Below are 19,514 nucleotides of genomic sequence, written 5' to 3' on the forward strand. Positions count from 1 at the left end.
AGCTGGCAGGGCTAACATTTCCTCTGTCTCTGTCCTTCACTCTTTCTCTCTGTTGATCTCTGCTCCTTGTTCTTCTTCTCCTGTCAACAAACAGACCTGGCAACCCACACCATTAATTGACTGAGGGTAAATAGCAGCAGCCAGTCCATTAGAGGCACTCTGTCACTCTGTCACTCTGTCACTCTGTCAGAAATGGGAAGTGGGCCTACTTCCCATTTCTTTGAACTGATATTGAATTGAATGTGCGCAGCAGGAGCGTCAGTTTACCCAACCCTACAGTGTTATTATCAGCTTCCAAACCTGTGTATAGAAACAGATCACAAGTGGGGCAACGACTGATGACTGGCAAGATTATTATTGGGTTAAAGTGCTAAATGATTAGATGTAGGTCACCAAACTATCAGTTTAGAGGGAACTTTGCTCCTGAATTCTCCTCTGATTACCTTCCAAATAGATTTCTGTTGATTTTTGCTTGATCTTTGATGATAAAACTACAAGATCAAACATGGACTCGCTCAGGCCGAGGTATGGAGTGCGCCACACCTTGCCAAACCCAGCTGACATCCAATGACTATGCGCCAACAGGTTCCAGCTCGCCCTTGGTGTGAGGGCGAAGATATTCCCTTGTACTCTCCCAGAATGCTCCTCTCCTCCTCTCTTGTGCATTTTCTGGACTTCCCCGGCTTCATTGCGGCAGTTCAGCAGGGAAACCGTCTCACGGGAGCAGGTGAAAGGAACTCATGAAAACTTAATGCAATCTGTCCTCATGCATTTTTTAAGGGCCGCCTCTCTCTCTCTTCCTATTGTGCCGCTAATGTGCAGGATAGAATTTCCAAACAAGGACAGGCGGGTAGACGGAGGCGAACTCGCCATCGTCACCCGTCAGCCCCGTGAAGCACGACAGACACTGACACCCCGGGGGCGAGACAGCCGGGCGGCTGGCCACACACACACACACACACGCTCAGTTACAGTACCAGCTCCTTTCACCTGTCTGAATCAAGAGTGACACGCTGTCACTTGAGGGATGAATCTACCAGAACATGATGCAAGCAAAGATGTGATTAACAAATGACTGGATGGAGAGCTCAGCAGTGTTTTCTGTGTGTGTGTGTGTGTGTGTGTGTGTGTGTGTGTGTGTGTGTGTGTCTCCTCTGTGTTTTAATATGTAAGGCAGCACCCTCTGGTCAAGATCCCCCACTTCAAACCCTGCTCATCGCTGCAGATGAATGCTAAAATCAGGCTCCAGCAGCAGTAAAGGAAACCAAAATGTTTTTTAAAAAAAAGAAAAAAGCCCCTGATTCAAATGCATAGAGAGCAAAATAAGAGCCTGGGACAAGCTGCTGGTGCTGGATGCTGGTTCACACTGTTTCCAGCTGGGATGCAACCTTTGATAGTGTGTTGAAACACGCCACACTCCAGTGGGTGGGGGAGGTTTTGTTCCAAAACAAGAGCGCAGGCTGGAAAGCGAGGTTTTAAAAGGCAGACATCACAGCAGGTGGTGAGTCACAGAGTCACTAGTGTTGATCAGAAACCCTATCAAGCCCTCACAGATTGTGCTCATTTTGTACTATGGGACAGAACAAATTGTACGTATTGTCCCTTTAAATTCCAAAACAGAGTGGGAACAGTCTGTAATAGCAAGCTTAAAGGCCAAATGAACAAACGAATAAACTAGTAACTGGGAAAAAATTGCTTCAGCTTCCACTGCCTGCAACAAACATTTCTAGTTACAATATAGCTATGATGTCAGGGAACAAGTCTGCCCATGACACATGCTCTGTAGTAAGAAAAATCAATAATCATCCCGGAATATAGGGACATTTACCGATACGTAATGGTGAGGAGTGGAGCTATCATGTTGCTCCCTCTTACAATCATCATTTCCCTACAGAAAACACACAGAACTGGATACAGGAGTCGAAAAAAAACACACCAAACAACCTGAGCTCAGCCTGGAGGCTTTTTTACAGCGGTGCTACATTCCTGACAGCCCGGTCACAAGCACCAAGGTCTACGCTCTCCTGTTTTTCCACTACAAAAAGTCCCAGGAAAGCACCATGGAGGGCCTGCCGCTGCCTTTCTTAAGGAAGTCAACAGGAAATGCACTGTTACAGGCATATAAAAGCCTCCCCTCGGGCCTCCAGCCAGGAAAACCAAAAGGCTTTAATGCCTTAGTGCGTCTGAACCGGCTGACAATACTTCATCTCTCTAGCTGGGCCTATTCACTTCCCTGTAACCTATGAACGGCAATGTGCTATTGGATAATAAGCTGATAAAAACTGGCCTTTGTCCCCCTGGTGCAATGAGTTACTAGGCTGAAGGCAGTTGTATGCATTTTCCTCTTCTTGTTTTTCTTCTTTTTTTTTCTAAAGCACTCTGCTGTTAGGCAAGTGCTAGGTAAATAAAGTTTATTATTGTTTATTAAAAATCAGATATCATCCACCCCTGATATATCTGATATTGTACAATTGATCAATACTACATAGGTTGTCTATGGGAGGACCTTAAACTGAATTGATTGCAATATATTGATTGGATTCCATACAAGTATTCAGGAATATTATTATTATCCTAGGTTTCAGTGGAGAGTTTTAGTGTCCCATGACGGTCTAAATGCTGTTTCAGAGGCTTTTCCATAAATCTCCAGTGGGAAACACTGAATACTTGGATTTTTTTTTGCATCACAATGGTCAAAATTAAAGATGTTGGATATGGGGATAAAATACCAGCTGTCAAAAACATCAGTATCTTTAATAACCCATATTAGCAGAAGCCATGTCTACAGCAGTTAAAGCCCCATATGGGAATTTCAACACATACCAACAGACTCTTAAGTGCAAACAGCTCAGTTAGGTTGGGTTGCCTTTTGGCAACCCAACCTAACATTTTGACACGGCCGGTTTCTTTTCAAACACACTCCTTCGACAAACTGAAGCTTGCTTTTGTAAGATGCTTTTAATTTTATCATAATTTTTTTTTTCTTCAATTCTCCTCTTGAATATTCAAGTACATGGATTCTTCGATCCAGGAAACACAATCAGTAGCAATTACTTTCAAAAAACATCATCATCATACTCCTGTCTGATTCAAGAAGCAATTCCACTTTCCTCCCCCCCAAAAATCCCCCCCCCCCCCCCCTCTCCTCCTTTTGCTAAGACACATTGACCTCTTGTAAACATGATACAAATCAATCTTGTTCTTATTTTTTTTGGATTACAAAAAAGAAATCTGGTAGAAAAATATCTTTTCTTTTATAGGTATTTCTCTTCTTATGCGTATTTACATTAAGTACCTCACAGTACAATCTGATTTAAAAAGGACATACTGTAAAAGAAACAAAACAGGTCTTAGAGGGGTAAAAGGCCTTTGGTTTTCATGAAAAATAAAAAAAACAACAAAAGAACCCAAAAAAGTCCATTCACTGTCCTGTGTAGAACAACAGTGATGACTGGATTGTTGATTGTTGGCTGGCTCTCGCCTTGCTGTGTGTGACTTGTAGCCCAAACTGTGGGGCAACATCTTTCCACAGGTTGAGGAGGGTTCGTGTTTTTAGAAGAGTTCAGAACAAAAACTCCGGCTACAATCAGGTGTCAGTCCTGGGGGCGGCGGGCCCGCACAGCCTCCGGTAGGCGAAATGCCCCAGGACGATGAGCAGCATCTCCGAGGTGCTGCTGAGCGCCACGATGAACGGCGCCTGGGACGCGAAGTCGGCCTCGGCCCGGCGGAAGGACAGCTGCATGACGGCGAGCGCCAGCAGGCTGTTCTGCACGCCCACCTCGATGCTCACCGTCTTCCTCTGCGGCAGCGCGAGCCCCGCCAGCTTGGCCAGGGCCGCCCCGACCACCAGCCCCAGCACGGGCACCGTCACCCCGGCCGCCACGATCTGCGGCCGGACGTTGGCCAGGATGGACGCGCCCATCTGGTAGGCCATGAAGATGCCGCCCACGATGAGCACGAAGCTGAACGGGCGGATGAGCGCCAGCAGGACGCGCGTGAGGGCGGGCAGCCGCAGCTTGACCAGCATGCCCAGGGAGATGGGGATGGCGATGAACAGGAGCGTGCCCAGGATCTTGACGAAGGGCACGTGCAGCGCGGCGTGCACGCCCAGCAGCCGGCCGTACAGCGCCGACGACAGGGGCATGGCCGCCGCCGCCACCACCGTGGACACCAGCGTCATGGAGATGGCCAGGGTGACGTCGCCGCCCAGCAACAGGCTGTACAGGTAGCCGCCGCCGCCCCCCGGGGCCGAGCAGGTGATGACCAGACCCAGGGACAGCGCCTTGGGCAGCGAGGCCAGCCGGGACACACTGTAGGCGTAGAGCGGCATCACCAGGAACTGGCCCAGCACCCCGAGGAGCAGCGGCACCGGCCTCCGCAGCAGCGCCCGCAGCACCTCCACCTCCACCTTACACCCGAAGGCACACTTGTTGATGAAGATGAGCGGCAGCAAGGCGAACAGCACCGGGTTCTCGGAGAAGTGGGACAGGCCACCCGACTGGATCAGCCGGGTGGCCGGGTCGTCGCTTCCGGGAGCCACCCTGATGGAGTAATCCGTCCGCTCCTCGATCAGAACCGGCACCGAGTCCTGGTCCAGGTCCAGGAGCTGGATCTGCAGCTGCGCCTTGCCCGGTAAACCAGAGCGGATGCTGATAATGTAACTCGTCACCGGCCCTGCGTGGCCGCTGTCGGTAACGTTGAGTATGGATAAGACCTCCGGGTCCAGGGACTGGACCCTCACCGTCTGCTTCCAGCTCTGGCGGCCCTTCCTGCTGGCCGCGGCGCTCCGGTACTGACTGGAGATTACAATCACGCCGTTGGTGTTTTCCGGGAACTCAAATTCCTGCGAAGAGCCGTCGCCTATATTAATATACCTTCTGCTGCTGTCGGCCGTCAGGTTGGTGTTGTCGCTGTTGTCGACAGGCAGGGTCCTGGTCGTCGTCGCCCGGTCCGCTCCGCCGGTAATAAGGAAGAGACAACAGAATGCAAATAGCGTCCTCATCGTATTGACGGACAGGGGGCGGAGGGGCGCCGCATAGACACGCTTCTCCCCCGCCAGCGGCCTCCCCAGACGGTCTACGCCGCCGCCCTGTTACAACAGGCCGCTGAACTTCTCATATTCTCCGGTACAAAACAACAGCGTCGGCAGCCGGCTCCACATCCCTCCTGGTTCCCATTTTCTCGCTGCCTTTATACCGGAACCTAAACATCACCCCGCCCTGTCCGAGCCCAGCTCTACAGCAGCCCCCAGCAGCAAAGAGGAAACATCCAAATTTAGGCGAATTTCACACGGTTTCACGGTTTTCTCTCGTACTACTCGAGGCCAAAACGTTCGTCTCCGTAAACCAAAGTTTCACCGTGTTTTCCGTTTTTATTGTTTCCCCGGTTGATGGAAACTATAAGCATCGTAGCCACCGTTTCCTTGCCGCTTATCGATGTTATGTCAAGCTAGCCACTATAAAATAGCACATCCTGTTAACACTTTCAAAATAAAAGCCCCATTGACGAACATCTGTTGCAATGTGCTTTAAGTAAGTACCATAGAGAAAATAAAGAATGTATTCAAGGGGTAACTTGTTGTAAATCAAAATACAATTGATTTATTTTCATATAAGGTGGACAAATAGTACATACCCTCGATTTATAATATATTTGATAAGGTGACTTTTTTTTACAATGCACGCCTGAACACCTAGACACTAGACACCTCTGTCCATCCATACATATAGCCTTCTGAAAACCCGGTAATTTCACATCCTGTAAATATGCTGTAAATTCACCCATTTGTTAATATACTCTTTTTCTTTCTCATCTTTTATAGCCTATATTGCATATACCTTCATTTTAAAAAAATAGAAATTATCATAAAATTCCTATTTCTCTACTTCATTTGTCAATTTGCTCTACTGCTGCCTTTGCACACCCTGCATAAATATACATTGTTATTCATATATTTTCATACTTTTCATTCTTATATTTCTTCTTCATACATTCTTGTTGTGGCTTCATACTCCTCAGTTGCTCTATTTGACTGTGGTTGTACTGGGCAGCTGCAGTGTAAATGTTTGTTACTGTATCAATATGAACCAGGATGTTGCTGGAAAGACTATGCATGCTCAGCAGACTTAAGTAAATAAAAAAATCTTTGCGGCATCGTACCTTGGGCTGTTTTTACAAAATGTCATGTACACTTCCGACACTCTAATACGCATGCGTGTTTAAGTGACAAATCTTCGGCTTTTATTATTACGGCAAAAAAAAAAAACTTACTTCCGCTCTCCCTCTGGCTAACGCTGACTATCTTGACGCAGCTCCCCTCTAATCCAATCGGAGCGGCCCTGAGCGTCAACTCTCCCCGTCCCTCAGCCAATAAGCAGCGGCGGTCACATGAGAGAGAGACAGAAATCTATTAGCGGGGCTGCTCTGGCTCTCATGATAACAGAGGGAACACCATGATTTGTTTCTATGGGGGGAGGCAGCCAGGGATTACCCATACACACACACACGTATGCATCTGATTTGCTGATGCCGACCAAAGCAAAATGGTGGAATTGCTAGAGACTGAAGAAAATAAATAATTCCAAAACATGAAGTCAATGTGAAATTGTAACACAATTCAGAATTAGGGATCTTTAGCCTTTATGCAGAGAGCTGTATCTCATCTCTCCTCCACTCTCCCATTCTCTGCCTCCATCTGTCTCTCTCTGTGTTAGACTAGAATATACCTGGGCTGTGTATGTGTGTGTGTGTGTTGATCACCGGATGGCAGGGCTGGAACCGCGCGCACACACACACACACCCACACACACTCATTCTAATCTGCTTTGCCTCCGGCTGTTTGATGTCTGCTTATCTCTCCAGCTGCACATTTCTACTGTTTCCGTGCCTCAGTTAGTGCATGGGCCTCCTGTTTTCTCACCAAACAGTAAGTGTGTTTAGGCCTAACTGATCCCCATCACTTCAAGGTAATTACCAGTTTTTCTTGATTATTTACCATTGATGCAGGTTGAGTGTGTGTTCACATGCTTGTGCAAACAGGGAGCATTCTGTTGCTTCTCTTTACTGCCCACTTAATCTAGATTTTCCAGTTTCCGACCCTTGACCTTTGACCCCCCCTCGCCGCGCTGAGCCCATTCTGATCGTGTGGAGACAAATCTGCACACTCCCCACAGCTCCAGTATCCAGTTACAACCCGCTGCCAAGTAGGCTATTGCTTATTTGTCATACACAACAACAGACACAAACTGTGAAATCCGACACCGCCGCCCATAGCAGCATTAAAGGGGAACTCCGTTCTGTCAGCAGACCCTGGGAACATCCCTTTTATAGTAACCGCCTGTTTGTCTGTCCGCTCTCCGGCTCGTATTCACCTCGGATATTTAAAAACCCCTTTTCTTCTTCTGCGAGGTCAGTCGGTCGGTCTTTTGGAGATTGAGTGTCGCCGCTCCCAGTGTTTCGAAGCGCAAACCTGGTTTGTCGTTCCATTGTGTTTCTCTTGTGTTGCGCGGCCCCCTTCTGTCGCCACGGCTCTGTCTGGGGCTTCTAGAAAAAAACAAACAAAAAAGGAGGCGGTGGAAACACTCCAGCGCACGCCAAGGCAACCTGCTGGGGCGAGCGCTTCGGCCTCTCGCGTTGACATTTAATAGAGCGACAGCCAGTTGTTACGGGGGCTGGCGGGCAGGCGAATACCCCGCCTGGCATTTCTGCTGCTCCCCGGGCTGTCTAGTTATTTAACCACGGTATGATAATTTACCTCACAGACAGAGAGAGAAGAAAACCAAACAAAAAGCCCATGGGTGAAATCAGACCACCTCCCATTTGGACAGTTTTACCAGAAAACGGCTTCAGTGAGAAATTACAAGAACATTTGCAGACAGTTTACCCCGAAATGGCCGTGTTGGTATGGAGTCTGTTCAGCGTTCAGTGAATAAACAGCAACCCATGTTTGCCGTTGTGTGTGTGAACACAGCGCAGCCGCCTGAATATTCATGAATCGCCTCACAGCAGCAGTCATGATCTGCGTTTTGGTTTTGCCTTGCTACAAATAATAAGACCATAGGGAGCCGTGATGACTGATCAGAGAGTATTATTCTGCCTGCCCAGAGGATGTGTCATTGTCAGTGCATCAGTGTGTCTAAATTTGGGACACACAAAATATGCTCATAACATCAAATGCTGTGTCATCATTACATGTTGCTATTAAAGCTGCACTAGGCAACTTTGCACATTGGCGGCCCCAACTGGCAGTAAGAGGAAACTGAAACATTGGAACTTCAATACCCAGAAATCCTGTAAGGTCAGTTAACTGCACACACTACGCTCATGCATTGAAAACAAATAACTGACTTCAAAGGGAAGACTTTGCATCAGAGGGCAGTTTTTATTTTCACAAGATAAATATACAAAACAAAAGCACTGCGAAGTCGGCGTAACTCTGAGTATAAATAACCCTCCCCGTGTTAAAATGAAAGAAAGGTTAACTTTACCCCCCCACACACACACACACACACGATGAAGCTGCTCTGTCATAGGTGGAGATCTGGCTTCTGTCTGCATCTACAGCAAAGGCTCAGAGAAGGACGCACCAAAACCAAAAACATTCTAACTCTATCAGCCTTCTTCCAGCACGCCTCCTCCAGTCACCTCACGAATAATCGGAAACATTTTAAACAAACTTCGCAAGCAAATCAACAATTTACAAGGCAAAGCAGGAGTAGCAAACCGATTCCTGCCGAATGAAAAAGTCCCAGGCTGTACATCCCTGCCCTGCTTTGCTATCGTCACTTCTTAATCAACTTCAACGCTACAGATAAGGGTCCGCGATAATGTCGGCTTACGATAGCTATGGCAACCAGAGCCTGTATTTATCAAGTCCAGCGTTGGATCAGAATTGGCCTGAGATGTGGGATGGATCGAGGAACTATTCAAGGACTCCAGATCGGTGGTCCCACCTGGAGAAGCTTGGATAAATACTAGGGATGGGACGATATATCGAAATTCATTATATCGCGATACAGAAATGTGACGATACGTATCGTGGGGCAGAAAAATGAATCGCGATATTAGCTACATTTTATTCTGCTGTAGTAATCACAAATGAGACGCTTGACCATCACAATTTCACAAGCTCTCCATCCAAATTATATTATTTGCACTTTGTAATGACATTTTAAAATTGTTGTTTAAATGCCAATGCCATTGCTAGAAAGATTTGTGGCTCAGAAATAAACAGAATTCTGCACAGTCAGACTTTGTTGTCATTGAACTTTTATTTATTACATCGTATTGTGGTTGTATTGAATCGTGAACCCCATATCGCGTATCGAATATCATATCGTTGCATCGTATCGTAGCATATCGTCCCATCCCTAATAAACACAGACCATGACGGATAACATCTCAGTGAAATGAGAAATTACTTCATACCTAAAGGTTAAGATCAGCTTGCATCCACTACTGTTCGATTTCTAAACTACTGTCCTTCAGGCACTGAGGGGGGGGGAAGCACCTATGCAAGCACCTGCATCCCAAATAAGGCGTACAACGTTCAAAGCAAAAATAAACGTAAGAATACAGGCATGGGTAATCATCGATAAATCTCAACAAAAAATACAGATGACAGCAAAAATAATTCATTTTGACGCTGAGAAACAAAACGATTGAGGATTGTCCTTTGTTGTACACAGAGTTGGAACTTTGTCATGATGAAGCGGTCGCGTCTTGGATGAATCTGATAAGAATATACTTATTCTTGCCCGCTAGCGTTATCGACGCGTCACCGTGCGTTTTAACTCTCGAGAAACGGAAAAGTTACGATACATCGGAATGCGCGCACAGTGATATTTCTCCCCCATCTGATGTAGTTGGCTCCTGCCTTTCTAGAGAATCATCCGTTGCAACCAACATCTTTCCATCGGCGGGTTGAAAACGGAGAAAGCCCGAAAAACATCAAAACAAAATACATACATCTTCTACCCACCCAACTCCCTTATAATCAATATGTCAAACTTATTAAAACTCTTTGTCTTTATCGTCGTTGTACATTATACAATATGTAAAATGTCTGTACAAAGGATACATCCAATAGTGTGTGACTCGAGATTCGGATAGTGAAACCACAAGATGAGGTGGTGGTGGTGGTGGGAGGGAGACAGAGAGAGAGAGAGAGAGAGGGGATACAAAAAGGAGGAAAATAGAGGAAAAATTCAATGAAAGGTAAAATGAGACACAGCAGGGAATTGGTAGGGGAGACAGAGACGGGAGCAGAGGTGGATCGAAATGGGAAGGTGAACGAGAGAGAGAGAAGAGAGAGAGAGATTCATGCCTTCTCAGGTGTTATTTCTAGCCGGTGTGAGTGTGTATTTATAGACCAAGGGGGGGATGGTAATCAATAGGCTCATTAAGTCCTCACGGTAGGAACAGTTCGATAGAAAGACACACACACAGCTCCCGTTTCCCCGTCTTCATGTTTGTCTGCCTCCAAACAGTTGTTGTCGTTAGCCCACCGCCTCTCCTACAAGACGTCTTCAGTTCCGCAAAGCAGCCAACCTATGAACATGTGAAAAATGTGGGTGAGTAAAAATTGTTTGAACACATGACTTTATTTTTTAAGCTTTTGAGAAGTGTGAAAAAGCCTTGAAAAGGTCCAGTGTGCCGAGTATCACACGTCCCAATATCACTCTGCTCTGACTGGTCAACAGTATGTACATTTAAAGCACTAGACCATTATTTTAGGAGTTCTGACGCATCTGACGGAGGATTGGCGCCAAAATTATCTCTCTTTCTCAGGTAGCTAGTTGTTGCGAAGCTTTCTAGCTTGATCAAACAAAATAAAATCAGTTTCAGCAGGTAGACCAGTGAAGCACAGATGGCCTCATTAATTATTAATGATTTAGTAAATAAAATGCAATTTTCTCAATAATTTACACAATATTTCATAGTATCTGCGAGGACACCCTTTACAAAAGTAAAGGAACTATCTAAAAAGGCTACTTTTTGCTACCGAGTTAAAGCTGCAGAACCCAGAAAATTAAAATCCATTGTCAAAGCATGACAAATCAAGGTATTCTTTCCAAACCACATCACATTTTTGTCTGTGCTAATGGGAGCATGTCTTTATAATGCAATACAGCAACCCAAACAGTAGTGTGTGGTGCTGTGCAAACTAATTTAAAGATCTAATGCTCCATTCTAACTGCAAAATTTTCACAAGTTTTTATTAAATATATTTTTTTATATTAATAGAGATGAACATTTTGATGAGAATCTCTTGTTTCACATTTTAGACATTTACGACACCATTCTGCAGAGCAACTTGCAGTGAGTTAACAGGTAGGGGGTTCAGTGTCTTGCTCAAGGACACTTCAACAGGAAACATGGCTTAAAATTGCTGGCATCGAACCTGCAATCTTCTGGTTATGGGATGGTCTCTCTAACCGCTACGCTACTACACTGCTGCCCAGTTTATCGCCCAGCACTGGATGCACCTCACATAATGCTTAGCACCAATAGAGGTCCATACCGTCGGGACAGCTGGTCCTCCTTCTCCTGGGAACGCGAGCTCTCCCCGCCCAGTGAGGTGGCCCCTGCAGGCAACTGGTCGAGCTGGTCCATCACCTCCAGGCCGCTCTGCTCTGCTATTTGGTGGATCAAGTCATCCACCTGCTCCTGAGGCGTGGTCAGCGTCATGGCTGAGCTCATCGAATCCTCCATCACCTGGAGTGGGGAGGAGAGAGAGAGATGGTTTGAGTTGAAAAAGGAGAAAAATCAGAGAGTGCAGAATTGGGTTTTACTATCCAAGGCCGGGGGCCACAGTACAAGACTTTTAAGCCCATGATAGCTAGGTTTTGGCATCAGGACTGATCTTCAAGATTGGAGCGAGTCGGCGCTAGTTTGTGGCGGTCGGACAGATGATCTTGTAATGTGTGAGGGTTCAGGACTTTAATTTCTTCACAAGATTTGATGGTTGCACACCCTTAGATACTCGGGTCGTGTATGTTCCCGAAATCCAACTGGTCGTCAAGTGTGCATTCCCTAACTCCAACTGGTCGTCAAGTGTGTGTTCCCTACATCCAACTGGTCGTCAAGTGTGTGTTCCCTAAATCCAACTGGTCATCAAGTGTGTGTTCCCTGAATCCAACTGGTCACCACGTGTGTGTTCCCAAACCCAACTAGTTGTCCAGTGTGTGCGCCTCTATGAAGTGAGACAAAAAAATTGGCGAATGCCAGTCGCTAAGTGTGTGATATCCAATGTTTTCACAGTCTGTCATATAGTGTTGATTAACAAGATGAACATTACAACAAGGCATTGAAAGGGCTCTTCATAAATAACACCTAAACACCTAAAACTTGACCAAATTGTGTTGGGTCTTGGTTTCATCAAAGTTTAACACAATACAGTAGTACATTTCAGCCTCACACACACTCATACACACACACATAAATACGGGTATGCAAAATGTGTGCATGCAAATACCCGTACAAAACCCCCAAAACAAATTCGCACACTCTGCAGCCACTCACCGAGGTGTGGACGTCGAGGTTCTGGACCTGAGTTTCAAACTTATCCATGACGGCGGAGACCTTCTGGAGGTCCATGGAGCCCAGAGCCTTGTCCAGGGCCTTGGTCACCTGGGTCATGCTCTTGGTCACCTGATGGAAAAAAAAGAATATACGTATATATATATATATATATATATATATATATATATATATATATATATATATATATATATATATATATCTTTGCCTTTATAATGTGTATGTCTCAAGTTCTGACCCACATTCTGTGAAAGTTAAAAAAATAAATAAATCCCATCTACTCCTTTCCCTGGCGTTTATTTCCCATACCTTTTCTCATCTTATGTCTCATATCTTTTCCTAGAGCCTCCCTATTACATATTTTCTCCCTATTACATAGCCCTGACCTTTGCACTCCTCTCTATTGGTTGCTTATAATGCTGATGATCTAGAAATTGAAGCTTATTCCACTGTTGCACTCAGTCTAAGTGACTCTGGATAAGAGCATCAGCTAAATGCTTAAAACATAAATGCAATGAAACAGAACAAAGACTCTGGGCCAAAGTATTAACATGTAGAAAGGGGCAGAGAGAAGGAGAAGAAGAAGGAGAAGAAGTAGAAGAAGAAGAAGAGAATGTATCAAAGAGTAGGTGTAAATCAGAGGGAATGGAAGGGCTTATGTGTGGTGTGATAATATGAATATTGTTATTTCTTTCTCTCCATTTCAACCTTGTGGATTCAATAAGCCATTGTCAGTATGACATAGACTTATACAATAAAAAGGGACATGGACTAGTCAACTAACTAAACACAGTAGCTTACCCCCTTCATGGTGACAGCGGTCTGGACTTTAGAGGCCACCGCGTCGACACGAGACGCCATGCGCAGCCAATTCAGACCCTCGTTTTTCTTTCGGATGGCGTTCTCTGCGTAAACTCTGGCACATTCCACATTCTTCTGCTGCAGAGCCTGGCCAACGGACAAACACACACAAACACACACGGTTCACACTCAAACTCTGCGTCAACAATACACCTTTCATTTCACCTCCGGGTGTAACCTTGCATGTGTATTTATGCATCAACTCTAAAGGTGTATACTGACTCGGTGAAATGTGCTTTCATGTTAAAGCCGGCAAAAATCAGTGTTTTTAAATCATGTTTTTACACTCATATGTTTTTACCTATTTTATTCCTGTTGCATACACCTGTTTCACTCTTCTTTAACCCCATTTAAATTCAAGTCTAATATTTTTATTGTTCATCTTACTGGCTTTTATCTCTTATGGTTGTATTATATGTATAGCATTTCTTACTCTTGAAAAGTACAGTGCATAAAAAGTTTATAATAACAACAACAACAATACTTTCAACAGCAAAAACAGCAGCAACAGCAACAACAACAATGACAATAATAGAAGAATAACAATAACAACAGCATAGCCATCCCTCTTCATTTAAAAAGTATTAGAGCTTTAAACAGGATATGGAAAGTGAATACTAACATCACTCAGCAGGGAAATCTCTCTCGCCAGTGAGACAAAAAGGGATACTTTACGATCCCTTTGTTACATCCAGCTTTCCAGCTTTCTATTCTATAATGACCAAACCAAATCATCTGGAGAAAAAAAAAGAGTTGGAACTAATTTGGGGATAGATTCCTAATAGCCTTCTTTCCCTGTGAAAACATTTAGTCAAAGACATTAAACCAATACCCAGATATCATTAACACGACAGAGCCTCGACAGCACTTCTTGTTTAATGCTAAAGTTGTACTGCCCCCTTCTGACTGATGCCTGCCACTCATAACATCACCTGACCAGTAGAACATGGATAAATGATCAATCACTTACAATTTCAGTGGTTAGAGCATGTCATTCCTCTACTTGGGTTATATGAGTACAGATAAAGAATTGCCTTTACCTACTAAGTCTACAGAAATGAGTCACTGGCTTAATTCCAAACAGCCACACCCACATATTATCATCACCCCCCAAAGACTCCAAAGATCACACAACACCAACTATGTATGACATTCAGGCCTGCTATGAGCCATTCAAGACTGAAGACGCATGTTATACAACTTATACAAAACAATTCCAAAAGGCTTAGAAGGTGACAATGTCAACAAGGTGGGTTCTGGTGCAGGAATTTAAGATTGTAGAGTATCTAAAAAAACTCAATTTTAAGGGAAAAGATAAGTCTATTTGACCACAATCAGAGGCTTCATGCAAAAAAACACTAATCCAACTCATTCAAAAGCTTCTTGCCATAACAATATACATACTCTTTTTTCGGCGGTCGGCACAAAACAAATGATAGCAGTTTAATAGGCAGGGAAAAGCCAAACACCAAAGCACTGCCCACCAAAACGAGGCCTGGCCTTTAACCTGGCTCCGATCGCTCACCTTCTTGACCTTGGCCTGCTCCTTCTCCGAGTCCTTCTCTGCCTTTTTGGCCAGTTTCTCAAGCTGCTTAGCTGTAAACTGTGAACAGAGAGAGAGAGGCACGGGAATGAAGTCAATAGATTATTTCTTTTTTTCAGATTATATCAAGCTGAGATGAATTAAACCTTTAGTCAGATACATACCTTTAGCTGGAAGAGTGTTTCTGGGGAGAAAGAGAAAAAGGGAATTAGGAATATAGAGTGTCTCTTTAAAAGCACTGTGTCCCAATGATTGTCTGCCAACTTTCTCAATCTCTGCCAATTATTGGTGAATTGATAACAGGAGTAGCAGTAACACTACCAAAGACAAACCCTGATAGAAATTTGGCATCACCTAAAAAGAAAGACCTCACTAAATTAAATTGGGACAGGAATCCATTGCTGGTGTCAAAGGGCTCTGATTAATGTTTACTCTATTAGAAAGCCTCTGCTGATGACGTCCCAGGCTGCTCAGCAACACCTTAAGGTGAGCGGGCCACAGCAAAGATGCACCAAAGAAACACTTTGTGACATTAATAGTTGGGTGCTTGGTTTAGCATGCGGGCTTATCTAACTGGTAGAGGGAGCCAATTGTCAGACAAGGTAATGAGATTGGCTGCTGCTCGAAAACAATGACTGGAGCAGAGAGGAGACAGACCTTGCCTTGACAGTTAAGTAATTGACCCAGCAAAGGCACCCGAGTCCTTACTTACATACACACAAACACGCATAACTGGCTACAGCTGAGGAGCAAGCTCTTCTCCTTACTTAGCCCCTTCATGTGACGTTTTCTCTTGGATAGAGCGGACGTCACGCCAAACTCCATTCAATAATCTGTCACTTTAATGCTGCAGTGTTTATCGGCAAACCTGTACACCTCGTACATGACTTAAGACATTTTACGTAGCGAGAGCAACCACTGATAAATTCGGCATACATATGATCGACCAAACAGCATTTATTTACATAAAATGTAAACTTTTAGAATTGGTTCGCCCGTTATTTTTAAAATATACAGTAGAGGGTGGTACCCAGTAGCGTGAACTAATTGTAAAAGATGACATTTTACTGAAATAAGTGCTACTTGACGGATTACTGGTATGCCGCATTATAAAAGGTATTTAGCGAGGTGTGTACGTTTGCCGATAAGCAGGGTCAAATCAAACTGCCAGGTTTCTGAATAGGGTTTGGCCTGACATTCTTTACATACATTAGGAAACGGTGCGTGTCGGGGCTAGCAAAGACTCTGTAGCTTGAAGTTTTTAAATCAAACCCAAGGCTACAGTCAGATAGCTACAGTGCCCAGCTATATTAGCGAAGTTAGACAATTAGTTATGACCGAGTATCAAACCAAAACTGGTTGGACAGCTGCTGTTACAGTTAACATGTAGCTAAGTTAATATATTAGATTTAGCTAGCCAGCCTAGCTAATTTTGTCGTCACAAACTGATGATGTAACTCAAAACCAAAGGCAAACTCCATCTAGACAGACTCGTCAACTGTTAAAACACTAGTTACCATCCATGTCAAGGCGTTTATGACTTCCAGGTAATCAATTTAAAATGTATTTTCCGCTCTCCAACAAGCTAGTCTTGATTTGTTTTGATTAGCCCGTGTATCTGGACACTGCACTTCCTGGTTCTGACACTGCACTTCCTGGTTCAGGGGCAGTCACGTGATTATAGGTGGAGCCCGGTAGAAACACGTGATTTGGTGGCTCACATAAACTATGGTTGAAGATTATAATTTTGGATGATGTTAAGTCCCTCTTACATATGTTATGACTTCCCTTTTTCTGTATTATTTTGTATGTATGTGTGCATGTTATTTGTATTTTTAATCACACAATTTGTTGGTTTTGGTGCTCAGTAGGCATAATTTATGTTTAGCTGATTATATTGTACATTTATATTGTACATCTACAAGTTCTTCAATCAAAAAAACATAATAAACTATGACTTTTCAAATCATCTCTATTTGTTTTTTTAACTCCAGAATATTTTACGACTGAGCCACTGGACAGGCGATCCTACATTAGTGCCACCCCTCAGTGAGAGAGAGAGAGAGAGAGAGAGAGAGAGAGAGAGAGGAGGGAGAGGAGGGAGAGGGAGATTGGGGAGTGGAGCAGCCACAGATATAGCACACAGGCTCTTAAGTGCAGACATAATGACTCTAAGTGCACTGTAGTGTAGGCTGACCCAGCAGTGATCACCATGTATGTGGATGTCTATGGATTGTACAACAGCTGACTGAAGCCTAATGGGGTCTGGAGCAAGCCAGAAGGAAGATTCAGGTAAGAGTAAAGCAGTAGAAATACTCTGATTGAACAAGCAAACAAGCATCGCACTCTGACATTGCCTATCCTTCGATTAGTCTGTGAAGTACACAGATTAGAGTCATGAATTCATGTATTTTATACCATAATCTGTTGTCTCATTATGACATTTTGTCACTATTCAACCTGTAGTGTGGTGAGTTGAAGGTATATACATGTATACACTGCCTGTCAAGTCTGGACCCACCTGACTGAATGTTCTATGTTCTTCATTCTCTTAAAGCCATTTTGATCTAAAGGCTTCTGCTTAAATGCTTGAAATGTGTTTCTTAGACAAATATAAACAGTGAAGTTGATCCTATGTATGAATTTCTTTCCAAAGTCTTTGCCTTTCCATCAAGGCAAAGGGCAGCTACTTTAAAGAATATAAAATATAAGATAGGTTTGATTTGTTTAACACATTTTTGGTCACTGCATAATTCAATTTGTGTTAGTTCATAGTCTTGATGTCTTTACTGTTATTCTAAAATGTGGGAAATAGTAAAAATAAAGAAAAATGGGATGCGTCCAAACTTTTGACGGGCAGTGTATATACATTTTCAGGTATACACACCCTACCAGTTACCATTGAAACATAGAGGATATGGTCAGAATGAAAGGAGTATCAACATCTAAGCACTATTAACATAATGATACTGAATGATACCACTCTCTTCATTATGCGTTTCTTATTTGAGGCTCTTCCACAGAGTAAATACCCTTATTAACACGGCATCGGCTATCACACACCAGGTTGAAGAGCATTAGAATACATAGAACATTTAGTGGAGAGTCAGTAGAGATGGTGTTTACCACCGCTGTCACTAAGATGGAGGCCTGGATGACCACTCAAATTTATTATGCTGCTACTAATGCTGATTAACATCCACCTTGCTGCTTTCTTGGAGATAAAACCATGGCAACAAAGCAGCCAAACCATTACACAGTATCACTGAGTGGAGTCCTGACAGTGCTGTTTGTGTATCTATAGGTGTGTGTGTGTGTGTGTGTGTGTGTGTGTGAGGAGGGGGTGTGTGTGTGTGTGTGTGGGGGGGGGGGGGGGTGTCACAGTATATCCTCATGTTAGTAGAAAGCCTCAGGTAACCTCAGCGACCGTCACACCGCCGCGTTCAACACCGCGTCTTTCGCAGAAGCCTTTGAATATAGGCAGACACTGTAAATTAATTGGTTGGTCATTAGCATGATGACTAACATGATGCAGGCGCAGCTCTAACGCTCTTAAGAAATTAGCACAATCCTATTTAAAAGTTCTCGCTGTTCACTGGGCTTAAAGCAAAAAAAACATTCCGATCCTGAAATGTTCCTGATTTATGGGAATATGAAACCCATTATACTCCCTATAAATCATGCTTGTAGAAAAAGCATGTTAATTAAATTTTATATACAACTCTGCGGGCCGCTGTGGTGTCCCTGTTTGACGTTATCAATATACATATTACAAATCCGTGTGCACGGTCTACTAATCCGCGGGCATGGTCTAGGACTCTGTGCGCACTGATTACTAATTCGAGGGCACGGTTTACTAATCCATGCGCACGGTTTACTATCGTGCGCATGGAGCCGGTCAGATATCGGAGTGCGCGCATAGCGGTGTTGTGTCTGGGATTTACCTCATGTGGAAGGAGCACTTTCTTTCTGCTGGTTGAGCTCACAGTGCAGAACAAACACCCGGTTCCCTTAATTTGTCGCACCAAGTGTCAAACGGTTTCCCGTCTCCACCCGTTTATTCAATCCATGCCTAACGCCGTTTGTTTTTTACTCCTGTCTCAGTGACGCGTGTATCTTCTCCAGCTTTCATAAACTTCGTTTCCATATTTCAGCTGTGCTACACCACGGAATCGGTGCTACATTTTGATAGAAAGTGGCTTGCTGTTCATTGGATTAAAAAAAAAACTTGATCGCATTCCATTGGTAAATGTAAAATATTTCTTTGCTTCGCTGAATATGATTGGATAAAACGCATCAAAAACAGGCATTTTTTGTCGAAAATAGTTTGTGAATCTAAAACGTCCATACGCCGGAAATCCGGCACCTGGCCGGAGGTCTTTAAGCCCTGTGTTCATCCATAAACATCCAGGAACAACACAACACAGCAGAAATTAATATGTGCGCTGATCCAGCTAAGCGTTTGAAATATAACAATATAACTAGACAACAATGTGTCATCATTAGTGAACTTTAAAGGAGACATATTATAGAAATTCGAAATGTCCCCTGTTTATATACATGTATGATT

The 19,514-nt window shown here is 44.1% G+C and overlaps 2 protein-coding genes across 2 annotated transcripts; both read right to left on the reverse strand.

The window, feature by feature from the left end:
* Window positions 1-3,549: 3,549 nt before the first annotated feature.
* slc10a3 (solute carrier family 10 member 3) lies at window positions 3,550-5,435 on the reverse strand. Its single transcript, XM_071911246.1, has one exon. The coding sequence runs from the start codon at window positions 5,000-5,002 to the stop codon at window positions 3,587-3,589; it is 1,416 nt and encodes a 471-aa protein (XP_071767347.1). The 5' UTR covers window positions 5,003-5,435; the 3' UTR covers window positions 3,550-3,586.
* Window positions 5,436-8,360: 2,925 nt separating this feature from the next.
* Window positions 8,361-16,581, reverse strand: chmp1a (charged multivesicular body protein 1A). Its single transcript, XM_071911273.2, has 7 exons — window positions 16,462-16,581; window positions 15,109-15,128; window positions 14,927-15,004; window positions 13,342-13,488; window positions 12,523-12,651; window positions 11,522-11,715; window positions 8,361-10,548 (listed from the first exon to the last, which is right to left on the reverse strand). The coding sequence occupies exons 1-7, from the start codon at window positions 16,466-16,468 to the stop codon at window positions 10,527-10,529; spliced, it is 597 nt and encodes a 198-aa protein (XP_071767374.1). The 5' UTR covers window positions 16,469-16,581; the 3' UTR covers window positions 8,361-10,526.
* Window positions 16,582-19,514: the final 2,933 nt, after the last annotated feature.

The sequence above is a fragment of the Centroberyx gerrardi genome, chromosome 4, assembly GCF_048128805.1.
Source record: "Centroberyx gerrardi isolate f3 chromosome 4, fCenGer3.hap1.cur.20231027, whole genome shotgun sequence".
Classification (NCBI taxonomy): domain Eukaryota; kingdom Metazoa; phylum Chordata; class Actinopteri; order Beryciformes; family Berycidae; genus Centroberyx; species Centroberyx gerrardi.